The 17828-nt window shown below is 38.9% G+C and overlaps 4 protein-coding genes across 12 annotated transcripts in view; 2 read left to right on the top strand and 2 right to left on the bottom strand.

The window, feature by feature from the left end:
• Positions 1 to 379: 379 nt before the first annotated feature.
• On the bottom strand, positions 380 to 7681 carry LOC118285785 (phospholipase B1, membrane-associated). Of its 4 annotated transcripts, none has more exons than XM_035609607.2 (16): positions 7593 to 7681; positions 6254 to 6291; positions 5958 to 6048; positions 5611 to 5669; positions 5078 to 5145; positions 4755 to 4798; positions 4510 to 4630; positions 3676 to 3727; positions 3492 to 3572; positions 3033 to 3098; positions 2500 to 2591; positions 1594 to 1675; positions 1264 to 1365; positions 1075 to 1170; positions 929 to 1000; positions 380 to 828 (listed from the first exon to the last, which is right to left on the bottom strand). In XM_035609607.2, the coding sequence occupies exons 3-16, from the start codon at positions 6004 to 6006 to the stop codon at positions 709 to 711; spliced, it is 1104 nt and encodes a 367-aa protein (XP_035465500.2). In that variant the 5' UTR covers positions 6007 to 6048; positions 6254 to 6291; positions 7593 to 7681; the 3' UTR covers positions 380 to 708. The 4 variants fall into 4 exon arrangements, with proteins under 4 accessions (XP_035465500.2, XP_035465499.2, XP_035465498.1 ...); XM_035609606.2 differs by lacking the exon at positions 7593 to 7681 and adding an exon at positions 7285 to 7405; XM_035609605.2 differs by lacking the exon at positions 7593 to 7681 and adding an exon at positions 6430 to 6604 and having other exon boundaries at positions 924 to 1000.
• On the top strand, positions 7106 to 10787 carry LOC118285787 (dr1-associated corepressor). 5 transcript variants are annotated; one of them, XM_035609610.2, is made up of 6 exons: positions 7106 to 7295; positions 7909 to 7981; positions 8548 to 8641; positions 9140 to 9237; positions 9635 to 9728; positions 10066 to 10787. In XM_035609610.2, exons 1-6 carry the CDS (start codon positions 7254 to 7256, stop codon positions 10184 to 10186), a joined length of 522 nt encoding a protein of 173 aa, XP_035465503.1. In that variant the 5' UTR covers positions 7106 to 7253; the 3' UTR covers positions 10187 to 10787. The 5 variants fall into 5 exon arrangements, with proteins under 5 accessions (XP_035465503.1, XP_035465504.1, XP_047193762.1 ...); XM_035609611.2 differs by having other exon boundaries at positions 7110 to 7295; positions 9140 to 9256; XM_047337805.1 differs by lacking the exon at positions 7106 to 7295 and adding an exon at positions 7445 to 7542.
• Positions 10788 to 10866: 79 nt separating this feature from the next.
• On the bottom strand, positions 10867 to 15998 carry ahsa1b (AHA1, activator of heat shock protein ATPase homolog 1b). The gene is made up of 9 exons (XM_035609608.2): positions 15757 to 15998; positions 14287 to 14477; positions 13928 to 14010; positions 13701 to 13818; positions 13369 to 13460; positions 13136 to 13264; positions 12493 to 12594; positions 12354 to 12405; positions 10867 to 11935 (listed from the first exon to the last, which is right to left on the bottom strand). Exons 1-9 carry the CDS (start codon positions 15834 to 15836, stop codon positions 11763 to 11765), a joined length of 1020 nt encoding a protein of 339 aa, XP_035465501.1. The 5' UTR covers positions 15837 to 15998; the 3' UTR covers positions 10867 to 11762.
• A 1213-nt stretch (positions 15999 to 17211) lies between these two features.
• The window catches only part of cdca4 (cell division cycle associated 4), a 12689-nt gene continuing 12072 nt past the window's right edge, over positions 17212 to 17828 (top strand). The window contains exon 1 of one of the 2 annotated variants that reach the window (XM_035609769.2): positions 17212 to 17344. The gene's annotated coding sequence lies outside the window, so the exon portion shown is untranslated. The remainder of the gene's footprint in view (positions 17345 to 17828) is intronic. The other variant, XM_035609768.2, reaches the window with a different exon arrangement.

Raw genomic sequence — 17828 nt, 5'->3', positions numbered from 1 at the left:
TATGTACGCATCTATCTATATATGTATGTATCTATTTATGCATCTAACTATCTATCTATATGTGTATGTATCTATCTATATATCCATGTGTGTATATATATATATATATTTATTATATCTTTCTTCTAAGAAAGACAAATAAAGAATAGTGAAAGAAATAGATAAAAGGTTCTGCAGTGAAAAATATGTTATAGTTATAGTTATATATATATATATATATAGTTATGTCAGTTTAAGTTTATTCAGATCATTTGCACCACAGACTATTCAGATCGCAAGTTTGTCCCAGTGCTGTTATCTAGAAGACAGATACACAGTTCAGCCGTACATATACACAACAACGATACTTACAGGATATGACAGGGACAAAAAGAAGAAATTCAAGTTTTTAGCTCGATGGCAGAGAAGATGTTTGTTTTGACTCATCTGTCTCACCCTGGAGTCGATTCAAACACGTTTTATTCTTCAAATGTCACAACATGAAGATTTTTGTAAACACATCATACCACAGAATATACAGATTTAGAAAAGAATCTGTCCAGTGATGGGGTTAGAGAATCATAAATACAGTACTCTCTGATTTCTTAGTTTTTTAATGTCTTAATTCCAAAATTTACACCTCCTCCTCCTCCCTTTAGACTTCCCTGAGTGTTTATGTTTTATGATTCTAGGTATTAAAACCTTCAACCCAGACGGTGCTGCGTTGATTTACAGTGAATTTAACAGGACAAACACCGAAAGCAGAGACATCATCAGCGTCGTGGAGAAATATTTCAGCGCCGGTGCAGACGACACACCTCTGGGTTTGGTGTAGATGTAAGGATGCGCCTGCGGGAAAAAAAGTTAAAAAAATATATATGCTCAGCCCATAACTTTTATTTAATGAACATGAAAAACCCTTTAATGTGTCAGTCGTCTCGTACCGTACCTCCGGTGGGCAGATGAGTTTCACCGGCTCTGTGAACGACTTTATCGACTCTTTGCCTCCTTCGGGCTGGAACTGAAGGAAACACTCAGATGCATTTAGAGAATCGGTGTCGGTGCGATTTACGTCTGAGGGACGGTCCGACTCACCATGTTGTTCCACAGCCCCTTAGCCAGCTCCTCGTGTCCCTTCACCCTGAAATGGAAACAATCTGCCGTGAAGAAGCTCAAGTCAAGTGTCCCATTCTGAAAGTCCAGACAGAAAAGTTATGAGTTCATAAAAGACAACATTCTAAAGAAAGAGAGTTTAAAATTAGACCGTCTGAGCCTGAGACTCACAGGAAGTCTGGGTGGTTCTGATTTCTCTAAATACGGTTGCAGAACAACGGCAAAGTCCTGTTTGAAGAACCGGTCGCTGTGCAGAAGCTTCTCTAATTTTCTCTACGAACAACGGAGCAGATAAATGTTAGTACAAGGCAACGTCTCATAACTATAATTGTGTCGATAACATTCAAATTACTTGTTTGACAGCCACATCTTGGTGGACGGCCTCATTAAGAAAATGTGACTTTATCATTTTTATCATGGATCAAAGAAAACAGACAGAAAAAAACAAATAATAACACAGGTTCTAATAATAGAACTACACACCACTGAACAAACACACACCTGGAATTCGTGGTTAATCTCAACCAGCTCGTTCAGTTCAGGGGAGTTTTCTTCAGGTAGAACCAGACAAGAGCAGAAACTTCTGTGAGGAGATTATCGGATTATTACACTGGTGGATTATCATTTCACCAGGTTAACACATTATCAGATTATCACACAACTAGATTATAATTTCATCAGGTTAACACATTATCACACAACTAGATTATCATTTCATCAGGTTAACACATTATCAGATTATCCTGCGACTGGAATATTATTTCATCAGGTTGACACATTATCATATTACATAATCATGCAACTGGATTATCGTCTCACCAGGTTAACACATTATCAGATTATCCTGCGACTGGAATATTATTTCATCAGGTTAACACATTATCATATTACATAATCATGCAGCTGGATTATCGTCTCACCAGATTAACACATTATCAGATTATCCCAAAACTAGATTATCATTTCGTCAAATTAACACATTATCACAATGAAATACCACGGTATGTATAAAATGAAATACTACACTATTTATATGATCGAATACTACAGTATGTATATGATGACACTACTGTATGTATAAAATGAAATTCTACTGTATGTATATAATGACATACTACAGTATGCATATGATGAACACTAAAGTGTGTGTTTATAATGTAATACTACAGTATGTATATGATGAAATACTACGGTGTGTTAAGATACACTACACTATATAATCAGGAATAAGTTTGATTGTATGAAATATTTTAATATGATGATTAATAAATCTCTTTAATAGGTAAATATGAACAAATCAGACTGAACAGTTCATAGTATTTAAGGAACATTTCTGTTCTCAAGGAGAAAATAACAGCTTGGTATAAATCTATAACTAATTTTACAGATGAAGATCTGATCACTAACTTTTGAAGCTGACAGCCGAGTGTCGGTCTCTGAACTTCTCTGAGAGGCTTCATGTGAAGAATCTGCACCACGTTCACGATGGTCCTGGGGATCTGAAACCAGATCACAACTTTCACCACGGCTTCAAAATGATTTGCATGTCCACCGTCATACTTCATCGCTCCAGGACGATAAGATGCAGACAAAGACACGGTCAGAGAAGACGGCTCTGCAAACAATGGAGCAATGGACAATCAGAAAACTACTCCCCCGTCACATGATGTCCTCTGATAAGTGATGTCGTGAAGAAGTCAAGAAATGACGTCATGCATTTGCCTATGGAACTATGAAGACGGCCTAAAGCTTCAATAGAATGAAAACTCATTCACGATCATATGGTAGGAATGACGTCATCACAACGTCGCCACAAAGTCAGAAAATGTGTGAGTGTGTGTGTGTGTGTGTGTGTGTGTGTGTGTGTGTGTGTGTGTGTGTGTGTGTGTGTGTGTGTGTCGGCCCTCTGCTTTTCATTTCTTTGAGTTACACAATTTTACCTCATTCATCATCATGTCCAGAGCGTCTGTCATGTAGTGGATGAAGTTGTCGGGGGAGAACAAAGTCTGTGGAGAGTTTGAACACAACAGAATGAGATGCATCGACTTTTATCTAAAATATATTCCTTATGATTTCCCCTTCCGGGTAAGAACAGCCTGTAAAAGAGTGTAATGCAGTGTGTCTCTGGCCCCTCGGCGCCCGGCGCTGAAGGGCGCGGACAGAATCGCACTTTGTTATGCTGGCGACCGCACCCGACTTTAACGCCACGGCGCGTTGACACTGACGCTTGTGATCACAGTGCTTCGACCGGTGAGGCCAAGTGAGGAGTTTAAAGAAGACTGGATGTGAACAAAAAGCAAGATTGCAGCCTGTGAGAGTTCATCTTTAAAGAGGAGATTTCGGATTTCAGTAACCACAAGTAATTAAAAGTAACTAAAAGAGCTGAATAGGTATTTGACCTTGTCTTTACAGTAATCACAGATGTCGTTCATGCCGATCAGCATCGTCACCACCTTCCAGTCGTCCCGGAAGTTTAGGCCCTGAAGGGGAAACATTTTGCGTCATTCTCTTTGGTTCTGATACTGACGATTAAAAATTAAGATTTTTAAATTGTCTTTTGAAAGGTTGGAACCTGGGACTTACCGGATAAGACTTGAACGTGTCTATCATGTGTCTTATCTGATCCGAGACGTTCCTGCGGGACAAACACACAAACACAGTTTTTTTTTATCAACATCAATAAAACAGTAAATCATCATATATCAATCAAATCATTTGCAGCTGTAATCGCTCTAATCTTTGAGCTCTGGAAGATACGGACGTTTCTCATCAGACTAAATCTGTGGTGGAAATTGTGAAAACGTGAAAAAGGAAATTTTGCAAAGGATTTTCTTGACTTTTTATATTAAAACTTTCCATGTTTTGATATGTAACACATTTGCTGCCCAAAAGCTTTTTGAAAAAAATCTCATTTAAAATCTGACCATTTTAACCCGTCTGTTAAATCAGAATGATTCTATCTCGTGATTCTGTTCATATCTGCCATCATATCATTTAATCATATTTTTTCATCCTATCCCCTGTCTTTTATATCCTTTTTTTTCTTGCTGTGTTTTTCAATTCTTTCATTGCACAACTTATTATTTTCACCCAATACTTGTCCTGCTTTTCCTTTGGCTCAAATCCTGTTAAATAAAAATTACATTTACAAATAAATCTGACTTTATTTAAACCCACAGGGGGAAATTGGGTTTCGTTTTTTTTTTTTTAATTACAATATATATAAATATAAACCAAATAAGAATATGTAAAATATAAACATTTGTTTAAAAAAATATAGGTATGTTAAGATGCAAGTATATAGATAAAGAAAGATGGAAATTGTATAATCACAGTTGAGTTGCATTGAAAGCTGAACTGAAAGAAGAAGCTCCACCAAGAGGAAACAGAGACAGAAGGAGAACACCAGAGTCTCACAGCGTGTTGTGCCCGGTGACGGCGAAGTTGAAGCCGGTCTCGTTGACGGTTGCGGGGCGACCGTGCATCGTCCTCACCGGGGACGGACCCAGCAGCTCGGGATTGAAGAGCTTAAAAATGTCTGTTAAAACAAAACCGAGACGAGGAAACAGATTGTTTTCAGAAATAAATGAAACTCAGTGTAGATTATTCCTGCGTTGTTGACGCTGTACTTATTATTTTCTTTAAACTGCAGCCGGACTCACTGGCCAGTGTGATGACATTTTGATACGTCCCGTAACCTCCGATGCTGCGGAGACAGGAAGGAAAGTCACAGCAATAAAAGAATGAGTCATAATCAATAAAACCTCATTATATAAATCAGTATTTATAATCTGACCGGTTTAGATAAGACAAGGCTAATTATCGTCACTGAACTCGGACGCAGATGTTGCAAAAACAAACAACTTTTTAAGCGAGTTATGAATTACTTTAAATTTATGTCGTGATGACCTCTGACCTGAGGTGAAGTTATTCATTGGTTACGAAACATAACTCAATGATCTCAGACGAATCGGAGCTGATTTACCTCCACGACACTTGACGGAATTCAAACGGTACCGATAAAATCGTGGAGCCATTGGCACCAATAGCTGTCTGCAATAAAAACACATACAGCTAATATTATCCTTCAAAAGAAATACTGTTACAATATTGATATTTTCTCAGTAACACAGATAATGATAACTGACTCTCTGGACTATAACAAAAAGAATATCCTAAAAAAAAGAACATTAAAACCCTGTAACACCTTTTTTTTTACATTTGTAATGATACAATTGTTTTATCCTGTTTGTCTTGAACGATACAGATTTTATGAATAAAAGTGAAAATATGAAAAAAAATTATAATTGGGAAAATAGTATGAAAATAAACCTCAAACAATAAACTCTAATAAGTAGCTGAGTATTTTCTTAAGGACTGGTGAGATTATTCCACAATTTCCTGCACTGCAACCAACAAAACCTGCCATGATTTCAATGCCAAAACTAACTAATATTGTTCCAAATTAAATTATCAATTTTCAAAGATAATTTTAACACATAACACCACGTCACTCACAGTTAAAGAGTCTCCCAGGGCAGCGATGACTTTGACGTCTGCAGCTTTGACAAATTCAACTGAATGAAAGGAGAAAAAGTCAGAAAAAGGTAAATAAAAATTATAAAATACATATAAAAAAAATAAAGAAGACGACCAGAACTGTGAGGCTTTTTTAAAACCCTTCAGTGCAGCTTAATCAAGCACAACATCTCTCTAAGGGATAAAAACGCTTAATTGTTACTATTTCTACTTCAATTCCAGAAATGTCTTGCAGCTTTTACGTGCACACACATTAAGGGTTTTTAAAAGTCATATATGAGGCAGAGGAGTCACTTTTCTGAGCAGGTATAAGAAGTGACAGTCACCTGAGGTGGGGACTGTTGGAGACGGACTCATATCTGGGCAGTTGAACATCGGATGAAGACGACGATGAAGAAAATCTGTTCCCAAAACATACTGCAGGGGAAAGAAAAAGAAATGTTCACTCTCTTAATGTGCAGTAAAGACAGACGAGTTTTTGACTGGAGGGTTGTTGGATCTCAACTGAGCTGAGACTGAAGTTATTTTGCATTTTGTTTTGTTTTTCTTCGTGCATTAGACATTGATTTGACTCATCCAGACTGATAGAACAGTAAAACAGCAGTTTAAACGGAGACAATACCTGGTTGAAGTAGTCGTCTCCTCCGCTCGGTGTGTGGCCTGAAAGAGGTAAGAAGAATTAGACATATTTAATATCACATCCTGGTCAGAGACTTGTTTAAATGCGAGCTGTAGAAGACACCATGGGCTATAAAACATCAAATTAAAAGAGTCAGTTAAAGTGTTTTTATCACCTACCGTTGACACGACATGAGGCAAATACACAGACTACACACAGCAAACACTGGAGCATGTTTCTGTCGTTCTCCCGAAAAGAAAAGACGAATAATAATAAAGAGTTTGGACCTGCTGCTTTGAAGCTTCATAAATAACCTTTGCAGTAAATAATTATGAATCTTATCTTTGAACTTTGAAGCTCCGAGTAATGCCTGTGTCTTCCATCAGTAAAAAGTGATATAGAAGTAAACATGCATTATAAATATAAGAAAATATAAAAGTAGCAATGATACATGCAATGTAAACAGGAAATTTACAATGTAAACAAGACATTAACCATGTAATGAATATATATATATATATATATATCATGTAAGTATGATATTTATAATGTAAACTGGACATTTGCAATTTCATCAGGATATATATATATATATATATATATATATCATATAATTAGGATATTTACTATGTAAACTGGACATTTAGTAATCATCATAATTCCCCTTTTGCACATTATATGTACATAAACATATATACATGCGCACACACATGGAAGATGTTGACATTGCACAGACAATAATCTTGAAACTGCATTGAAACTGAAAGTATTGCACACTTTTAAATTTTGTATCATATGATTTAGTCAATTAGCGATGGGCCGGGTCGTGACGTCATCGCCGGGGTCACGGGCCTTGACCTCAGGTGTGTCCCTCTGTGTGCTGTGTGGTTTTCCTTTTTTTGATCAGGTGTCTTCCCGCTAAAGGTAAACAAATGGACCCGGCGGCGGTTTGCGGTGAAAACATGAACGATGTGACCGAGTCGAGACGACTGACGCGAGGAACATGCCCGGACACAAGAGGAGATATAACGTACGGTTCCCTCCTGTGAGTAGTCACCTCCTTCCGGTTCAGCAAAGCGGCGAGAAAAGCGCTGGTGACGGGGCTACATGCTACATGCTACATGCTAACTGCTACATGCTAACTGCTAAATGCTAACTGCTAGCTTCTAGCTCCGCTCATTTGTTTAGCGCCTGTTGCCTTCAGGGGCTGTCGGAAATCTTTGCCTATCGCCGAAAAAGTAAAACTGTCAACTGTTATTCAGACATTCAAAGAGGCTATAAGAAAGTAAGAGGTTAGAAAGTTTTACTGATCCTGCACAGCAAATGTTTTTGTTTTTTTTACCTGTTGAAACGTTTTCATCTTAAAACCTCGTTCGAGCCGCGAGTTCACAGGCAGAAGGGACAAGTGAAGTCAGGGACCGTGTGTAAAGGTGCACCCAGCAAGGGCCCAGACATTTAATTTAAATTTAATTGACACGATTCCTATCTTGTTTTTTCCCCTCAGCTTAGCTGAAAAGTCCTACATGTTGAGTGCATTACACTTCAGATGAAGGGAGCAGGAGTTTACGAGGAGCGCATGAATGCAGCATCCTAACTTTGTTGTAAAGTCAGTATGAAATATCTAATATACATTTTGCTTTGTTTTGTTTCGTGTCCAGAGTCGCATCAAGAAGATTATGCAGAAGGACGTGGAGGTGGGGAGGATTGCGATGGCGGTGCCTGTGATCATCGGTATCCTTTTCAAAAACCTGCTGCAGGTTTACACAGCATCAGCTGGGATGGTGCGTTCAAGTGCAAAAACTTTCATCATCAGTTGTTGTTTTTTTTTTGTTTTGTTTTTTTATTGCTGTCCCTTGTTTTCAGTGAAGTATCGCTGGGCATGCTGGGAGTTGTGGTCCCTCCACCTGAGCCCCTCTAACACATGGCATGGAGTGACTCCGTCTCAAAATCAAAACCTTTGTTCTCAAAGTTTGAGCTGAATCCACTGTCACCTTCTAATGGTTCTTTTTAAACGGTACTTTACTTGAGCAAAGATTTGGACATTTTATTTTTTAAACACTCGTGATAACGGAAACTAACCGGATTAAATGGGTTATTCCCAGGCCAAGGCCCACACCCCATCCCTCCCACCAAGTTTGGTTGAAAAACATAAACCTCCTAAAAAAGCATCTGCAGGTGATAAAATTAGTTTTTTCCAGGATCAGTGACTGTAAGTGTGTGTAGGTAGGTGTGTGTGTGTGTGTGTGTGTGTGTGTGTGTCTGTGTGTTGTTGTGGAGTCCTGATCAGCAGAGATCAGCTCGGGCGCTGGAGATGTTCCTGAAGACCCTGTTGACCAAAACCTGTCTGGTCACTCAGTCCAAGCCGAGCACTGTCATGTCTGTGGCTCACATGTGAGTAAAGTCCGCCGCTCCACCTGCACACAGGTACGACGGAACGATCTGTAATATACGAAGAAACTTGCTTTGTCTTGTGTCTTCCACGTCATACAGTATACACACAAACACACACACACACACACACACACACACACACACACACACACACACACTGTCCGACTGGTTTTCTTCTGTAGCTCTGCTGACTTGATAAATAAGTCTGCACCACTTTTATGTGAATGCAAATTAAATACGAAAACTAATTTGGCTGTGGTGTGTTCACTGTCCCACTCACAGAAACAAAACAAGACAACGTTCTGAAGATTGACATTTTCCTCCAAATCCGCACATTTACATTTCACAGCGAACACAAACATTTAAAAAAACTAAAGACGGACAATTTCCACAAAACGTTCCTTCTTCAGCGGTACATTCTCAACGTGCATTAATTATGTAGTAAGAATTCGGATCAAGAGTTTGAAAACTTGTGCGCACCGTGTGTTCATTTTTCAGGAAGCAGTGCATCGAGTCGGAAAAGCTCTTCCACTTCCTGAAAGAGGCGGCGGAGCGAGCGACGTCTACTGCGGCCCAGAGGGACAACAGAGGCCTGAGTATGTGGCCGTTGTACAGGTAGAGACCGGAGCGTTCGACTGATTTCACTGTTCCATTTAGAATCTAAACCACAAGGAAGTGACGTATACATCAAAATATCAAAAAAAAGATTCTACTTTTATTTGTTCTAAATTACACAAATTTGGGGGGAAAAGAGTCCAAGAAGATCTTTTTCTTTGTATCTACTATGTGGTTGCAGTTTTCATTTGATTAGTTAAATTAATATTTATCTTCAAACTTCTGATTTTGTTCAACCAAGTGTCGAAGACCAAAAAAGACATTTAACATTTCTGAGAATATTTATTGTTTCTTGCTTGAAAAATGACTGAAACTATTCACCGATTATCAGACAGTTGATTTATTTTCTGTTCAAGTCTCCCCGTTGTTGTTTTCCAGAACCAAACAGAGTGAACACTCCGTCAAAAAGACGACCGACGTGGTCGAAGTGGCGCCGAGAAGGAGCGTCGCCTCGGACGAGTCCAGCTCCAGTGTACGTACCCCCAGAAGATCACACTCCAAAAAAAACAATTTGTATTTTTAATCATTTTACATTGATACAACAAAAAACACGGATCAAAATCATCTTCTGTTGCTCATATTAGTTTTCTCATACAGTATAGACGTTTTACACAGTAGCACTTCAGCAGTTTGCGCCCCCGTGAGGCTGAAATGTTCATTACACCTGAAAACAGACTAAAAAATATTGTACTGTCCTCAAGTTCTTAGCATCAGAGAAAAGTCATAATGTTGAATAACATTAATATTAGTGTTTCCATTATTATTATTATTATTTCTGGTTCGTGACTCACTTCCTCTCCCTCCTCCAGGAGTCGGAGCTCTACATCTGCTTATGACCGTGAGAGGAACTTCAATCATTTCATTATCGTTCATAAACTTTGTCTTTATTTATTTATTTACTGGTTCTGGTCATTGTCAGAGAAAAAGTGATATTCACTGTAACCAGGAATCACGGACGTCGAAATAGATGTTGTTTTGGGGGCAAAAATATTTATTTAAGTTATTGACTTTGTTTGACTTTTGCCTGATAAAATACAGTATTTTGGATTTGATTTGATTTTTGTCAGAAAGAAAGAAGAGATGTGGCTTTTTGTTATTAGTTTAGTTTGAAGCATACGTGTTGCAGGAAGACATGGAGAAAATATTTAAATTGTGCAATTGGGGGATTTTTGTTCAACTATTTGTGAAGCCCATTTAACACTTTGTTTTGTGGTTGAATGTTGATTATTAGATCATAGGATATGATGTCCATGGTTTTTGTACATTTTGTTCAAATATTAGTTTTTCAGACACCATCTTTATGTTTTACTGTAATTTGATTCTCTAGTGATTCTCTTTTCTTATCAATGTGACCTGCAGTGACCAAACTAAGTGCTTCCTTTGCTGAACAGCGACCGTGTGTGGTCTGTTTTCAGCGTTTTCATTTTTGTCTTTTAAAAAAAAAGCACTTGTAAATTAATATTTTTAAGGCAGAAAACATTGGAATATGAAATGTAAAAATAATAAGTCTGAATAAATAAGTTAATTTCCACTTTTCTGACTTGACAACTTTAATGAGACCAAGTTAAAAGATGTGCTCACATAAATAGAAACAAATGAATACACACACGTACAGGGATTGGTTTTATTCCGAGAAACTAATCTTCTTACAGCGCGAGAGATGAAATGATGAATAAATAGACGCTTTGCGTTCTAAAAAGTTCCTTTTTTAACTGGAAATGTTCATTTTGATGCCAAATAGAGCAAAAAAACCAAACATCTCATTAGCTGCTACGCTAGCTACCTGCTGAAGGAAGTGAAATGCTTTTCATGATCCGACACTGCAAACATTTGCTTGAACGTAACGTGCATGAAATCAAGTATGAATGTGACACAACTGAAGGTACAGTACTGCTTAGCGACAAAAGACAGACTTCACGCGTGAGCTTCAAATCCAGTGGGTCATTCCTCCGTCGGACAGTTTCGCCTTTAACATGCATTGTCACTACAGTTACACGTAAAGAGAAAAATTAAGTAAAAAAAAAAAAAAGAGAATAAGAAAACATTAATTTTCAACTCAACATCTTTTTTTCTTCTTCCCCTAAATAAAAGAAAAACAAACCATTCATTTTTCACTCTTGTAATAATTACATATTTATAGAAGTAGAGGCCAATTTGCATTAGTGGTTCAACAGATTATTTCTTTGCTTTATTTCATTCCTCGTTTTTTTTCCCCAGAGGCACAGTCCGCTCACACTCCTACGACCAACTGAACGGAAATACTGAAGTGGAGAAGAAAACAAGCCTAGATTTTAAATATATGTTCAGAAATTAAAACATTTACACTCATCGACGGGCGGCCAGTCGGCCTGCCCGCGTTCGTCTCTTTTCGTTTTCTTAACTCGCGCTATGATTTTTAATCAGGGGACGTCGTCGTCTTTTTGTGCCACAGAGATATTGAAGGACACCAAGTTTTGAAAATCCGAGAAGGAGAAACGGCACAAACAGTAATAAACCCCTTATGTCTTCAGAAGAGCCGCGCTCCGTAGCCAAAAGTCTGTTTGATAGCCTCGAAGTAGTATCTCTTCCAGCCCTCTTTCGTCCGGTCCTCCTCGTGGTCCGGGACGCCCCGACACTCCACCTTCAGCTCCGTCTCGCTGCTCCGGTCCAGGAAGGTCATGGTGATGGTGGCGTAGTGCTCTGTGGGCCAAAGGACACAGTCACATGTACCGTCACGCGTCACAAGTTAAACAACATGAGACACCAAAGTTTTTAATTCTCATTTGTAAGTTTGTTTGACCGGAGCATTATGCAAAAAATTACTAGAGATTGGAGCTGCAGCTAAAGATTATTTTCATTATCGATTAGTTCTTTGGTCCATAAAATGGTGGAAGATGTCGATCGTGTTTCACCAAACAACCGACATGATGTTTTGCTTTTTGACGGGGAAAATTTTGAATTATTAAAGCAAATAAGACATGACATTTTTTGGGTATTTTTACCGTTTAAATAACTTGAGTAAAATATCTTAAATTCTTATTCAAGCGGACTATGTCCTGCTGTATTAGAATATTACTGGTTAATATGAAAGAAATAATAAAGAAAGAAATGAACATACCAGAGGGCCAGTTGTTATACCTCCACTTCATAATTATTTTCTCATCGGGTATCTGGAGGGAAAAGATGAAATCATTAATAAAAATTTATCATCAAATAATCTGAGGTTGTTTAAATATTCAATATTGTTTTAGTCTCACCAGCTCTGTGAATTCACCGAAAACGTTTCCTTCTAGCAGACGGAACTTTCCGCCCTTCTCTCCTTCCACCGAGGCCGGAGCGTGAGTGAACGCCTGCACCATCTGCACCACGATGACAAAAACAACCGTCAGTCAGACGACAGCGGAAACTGAACACTGATCAGGCGACGACAAATCAAATCTGTGTTGTGTTTGTGTAATGTCTCTTTCTTAGAAGAATTGTTGAATAATTAGCTGCGTTTTCACCGTTTCCAGTCTAAACTCAGTTCCAGGAAATTATTTTTAAGCCCCAAACAAGTATTGTTTTCACAAATTCTAAGATGATGTTTTGTTTTGTCCACACACCAAAGATATTCAGTTTACTGTCTCAGAGGAGCAAAGAAACCAGACAATATTCACATGTAAGAAGCCGAAATCAGAGAATCTTTTTTCCCCCACAAAAACTACTTGAACAGATTAATCAATTACAGTTAAAATAGTTGCTGATTAATGTAGTCGTCGATTACTAATCGATTAACTGTTGAAGCCAGAATTCATATAGCGACATCATTTTTGGATCGTCTTCGCCACCAGGTGGAAGGGAGAGGAAACAAAGTTTCTGGGGCTAAAAAGCGGATGCTGGTGTTGGGCGGGTGGAGCTCACCTCCTGGTGGAGGAAGACCCTGTAGAGATCAGCTGGTGAGGTGAGGAACTTTTCCCTCATGCTGAATTTGCAGGTGGGGATCTTGACGCCGGTGTTGACCGGAGCAGCCGTGCTGCCTGAGGAGGAAATCTATCAAGAACAGAACAAAGAACCAAAGTCACGTGAGGCTGAAGATCGAGTAAAAACACCAGCACATTACTGTTACAGTCAGTTTCTTTGTGTCTGCTACTGACCTGAGTTTTATCCACCTTGGCTTTGGACTGTGACGTGGACTGCAGCTTGGCCATGCCGTTGGCCGTTGGCAGGATCATTCCCTGAGTGAACTCTGCCAGGAAAAGAAGAGGAAATAAAACAATTTAAAATTCATAATCCTCTGAAAACAAATACAAAGAGTTTAATCTTAAAGTGCTGAGAGAACTGATAGTTATTACTAGTTCTGACAGACGTTTTCAAGACAAGTATATACAGTACATCCACACAAGATCACATATTTCTGAGTGTGGGTGTTTTATTCTGATTGAATTTCAAAATCCAAGAAAGACTAAATGCATCTAGTTTCACTCGCCTGTTTTTAAATAGCCCACGTAGCTTCCCAGGGTTTCGCGGATCTGCTCGGCTCCTTTCGTCCTCATCAGGTGGGTCAGAGGCGTTTCGGGTTCGTCTTTGTTCAGCGACACAGAAATCTAGACACAGATCACAGGAGGACGGAGCATCACCACACTGTTTCCACGCTGCCTCCGTCAGTCAGAATCACTCTTCACACATGCCGAGTCACGTGGTGGAAAAACTCACATCAAGATCCTCCATGTCGTTTTCATCAGAGAGATTTGGAACTTCAATGGTTCCTTTGTACTCGACTCCCAATTTTGACTTTCCTGGGAAGACAAAGGGAATAAGTTTGCAGACACAAACATCTTTCTTTACTGATTATGACAAAGATGTGAAGACACATGTTTGATCAGACGCTCACTGGTGTTTTTTTAGCCACGATCTGTGCTATTTTTAAAAAGACATGAAATATGTAAAGACAAACAACTGCAGCAGGCCGGTAATGAGGTTAGTTTCCTGTTAGTTTCCTCTGACATTGTTAGCAGATGACCAACTTTATAAACACAACCCAAAGCAAACGGTAGCCTGAGTCTTCTGCTCACCGGTCCAAGTAGCCTTCAGGGTCCATTCGTAAAAGAAGATGAGTTTCCCTTTGCGGTTGTTGATCGACGCCTCTCCCTCCACCTTGCTGACCTCCGTCACCTCGCAGCTCCCCTCGTCGTTCTCCACGCTCAGCCCGAGCAGCAGCGCTTTCAATTTGTCCGACGACCAGTTTGTCGCGTCTCGTTCGGTCCTGACAAGAAACGACAGTGATGAGAATTTTAATTTTTCTTCTTCTACATTCAAACAATGTTGAATCAGCGTCACGGTCTATTCCTTCTTTCATCATCATGTCCTCCATACGGTTTTGACGCAATTTTCTAAACATCCACTGCTTCTGAGGTTTGTCTGGGTGATATAATATTCGTTTGACCAATTCCACTTGAAGGCATGTTCAGAGCTGGAGGATCCCAAGCTGACACAATATGGCAAGAACTCCTGACCAGTCAAGGATATTTTACTTTTTTAATTCATTTTAAATGTCAACAATTAACCTCAAACAATTAATCTAAAATTTGCCCACAATTTGAGACTAAATGTCTTCAACGTATCAGTTAATACCATATTAAATATACCATATACCAATTTGAATAGTTTTTATTTGAGATTATTTAAAATCTTTTTTAATACCAGACAGACTGCAATTTAATAATTAATTAATTAATTAATTCCCAAATGTGAGACGAATAAAGGTTTATCTGATCTTATCTTAATACCTGGCTGCCATGACAGCATGTGAAAGTATAGTAACGTTACGAAGCAATAAAATAAAATGTAGTTAACACAATTATTATAAAAGCTCTTATAATAAATACAGAAATATGTATAAAGTGGTGGAGATGATCCAGTCTGACACTACAGTCTCACTGGTGTGTGTGGTGTGTAAATGTTGAATGGCTCTATCAATCAAATAATCAGTCATTCTATTTCTATATTTATTCATCTATCAGAGAACTCATAATAAAACAGGAGCAAGCGTCACACCATCGAAATCTGGATCCTTAATTAGCAGAGATACAAACTTCCAGATCACAATCTACAGTCACGTTGATAGTGGGGCTAGCTCACGTGTTTTATAAAGGAACAAACGAAACATGTTGACATTAATAAGGCGATATTTAACACGTTATAACACTGATAACACGTGTTGTAACGGACAAGAGAGCGACGCGATCACGACCTCCCAACACACGCATCGGAAGCTAAAGCAACTAGCCACAAACGAAGCTAACCCGAGGAGCTAGCTCGGCTAACTCTGACACTTTTCTCTTTATTGATATTAAATATGAAACGCGGAGGTTTGTCCGTGGAAGAGACACTTACAGACACGCAGAGGTGGATGAATTAAAAAAAAATTAGAGCTGTAGTTTGGTAATAAAGAAAAAAAAGAAGCTCAGTGTGTGTGAGGTGTTAGCATTAGCATTAGCATTAGCGGGCTAACTAGCTGTCGGCGTCCCCTCGTCGCGTCTCACCAGTGCCAGTTGTTGACATTCGTCGCATCGGCTCGCTCCTCCACGATCCAGCGAGGGTCCCCTTCGCCCCACTTAGCCATTTAGCTGCTAGTCAATTTTTCTTTAAAAACGATGATAACGTGAAACGTGCGTGGGGCGGAGGAGCGGGGGAGTTTGCCGGTTGACTGTCCCGGTGCACGTTGTTTCTAGAAGCCTCCGGAGCTGCTGCTGAGGCGGTGCTCCTCCGTAAGATCGCCGTGCTCAGAAAATTCTGGAAACGGAACTTTGTGGAAGTTCCGATAGTTCCGCGTCAAACCGGAAGACTTCTGCAAACGTTTTTTATTTTTTATTTTATTTTTTTAATTGAACAAATATCATTAAACAGAATATTTGGCATGAATATCTTAATATTTACCCTTAGAAAACATTCAAGACCCACAAGGATACATTAAACAAGAGTGTCAAATAATAACATAAATGAATAATCTGCAAAATAAAAAAAATCTGCACACGAGACGTGTGGAACTCAGAGAGCTCTGTTGTTATTTCAGATACAAACTATGTACGGTAGTGATGGTGAAGTGAAGATTTAAGAACCAGCGAAGCTTTCAACATGAAGTGTATCATAAAAAAGGTTAATTACTTGAAGCTTAAAAGTGATAGTTCAGTGATTTTGAAGTGGGGTTGTAAGAGTTACTTATGCATAGTTCACATGTTACCTTATGGAGATGGTAATCAGCGATGTCATTTAATGGAATTTGGAGGAGAAGTGGAAGTAGCGTAAGTCTGAGTCCCACTTTTGCAGAGGGGACCACCCGAAAACGTTTTAAAATATTACCTAAAAAACCAAAAACAGTTCAATTGTATGCTGGAGGACGTATTTTTTCACTATTTCAGTTTTCCGCCAGACAGACGTTTAAGTTTGCCCTTTTTTTTCAAGCGTGTTTCAGCCATGTATTACCCCGCAACTCGCCGCGTTAGCTTTGAGTCAAACAGCTGATTTGCGGAGTGATACTCTGCCGCCGCGAGTTGGCGCAGTAATACATTGAGAAGTGCTACGTTACCTAAAATCCTAAAGTGTAACATTGACGGCTCTGACTGGATGGAAGTCGTTGGAAAGGCATCCGCAATGGTTTATGAGACGGGTGGTTCCTTCACTCAAATACTTATGTACACACTACAGTCATGTACCTTTGCCTTTTTTTCCATTTTCAAATTATCCAAATTAAATGTTTTATAGTTGCGATTCATCTGGTGGTTTATTGGTCTGGATCCAGGCTTAAAACTCTTTCTATCAGGATTTTATTAAACATCAATCGTGAATCGGACAATTCTTTTCTCCCAGTCGGGATCCTGTAGAACGATGACAGTGGTTTTCAGGTGATCTGATTCGTCAGTAATTGGACTTGTGACTGGCTTTGATATCTTATCTCGTATTTGGAGCGCTCCGGAGCACCACACGTTACCATTGTGATTTACCACCAGTAACAAGAGATCCGTCTTCGTAAGACGGGAAAACCCAAAGTTGAACCTGAAGTTACCTTGATAACCGCAGATCCTGCTTCGTCGCGCAGGCCTCTACAGCAGCCCAAAGACAGAGTGAATACAGGTACACAAAATAAGAATAGAATAAAATAAAAAAGAAGTAAAATTAAATTCAATACAATACAATAGAACTGTATAAGACAATTTGACACAGTCAGTGTCCACAGCTGGATATGATGCTGCGCTGCTTTGACATACAGTGAGTTGATGTTCAAATTTGCAATATTGTCTAATGATGTGGGCCATTAAAATTAATACAAAAATCCACGCTGCGCTGCCGCATTTCATTTAACATGACGTCACTGTAGGCTTTCTCTCTGACTTATGATGTGCTCGACATCATTTCTATCAATGTAAACTGAGAGAAATTACATTTCTGACCCTAAACTACAGCCACTGGATTTCAAAGGAGTGAAGAAATACAATCAGCTCTTTTACTTGGTTTGATTTCCAACAATTTTTTACAATCTGTTGTCAGGTTTCTGAAATGCATCATTATTAGGAAGTCAGATTGAAGTACTTACCCACAGCTAAAACAAAAAAAAATG

Source organism: Scophthalmus maximus, chromosome 15 (genome assembly GCF_022379125.1).
Source record: "Scophthalmus maximus strain ysfricsl-2021 chromosome 15, ASM2237912v1, whole genome shotgun sequence".
Taxonomy (NCBI): domain Eukaryota; kingdom Metazoa; phylum Chordata; class Actinopteri; order Pleuronectiformes; family Scophthalmidae; genus Scophthalmus; species Scophthalmus maximus.
Note: the sequence above shows the minus strand (reverse complement) of the source record. Positions and strands in the feature narration are given on the sequence as shown.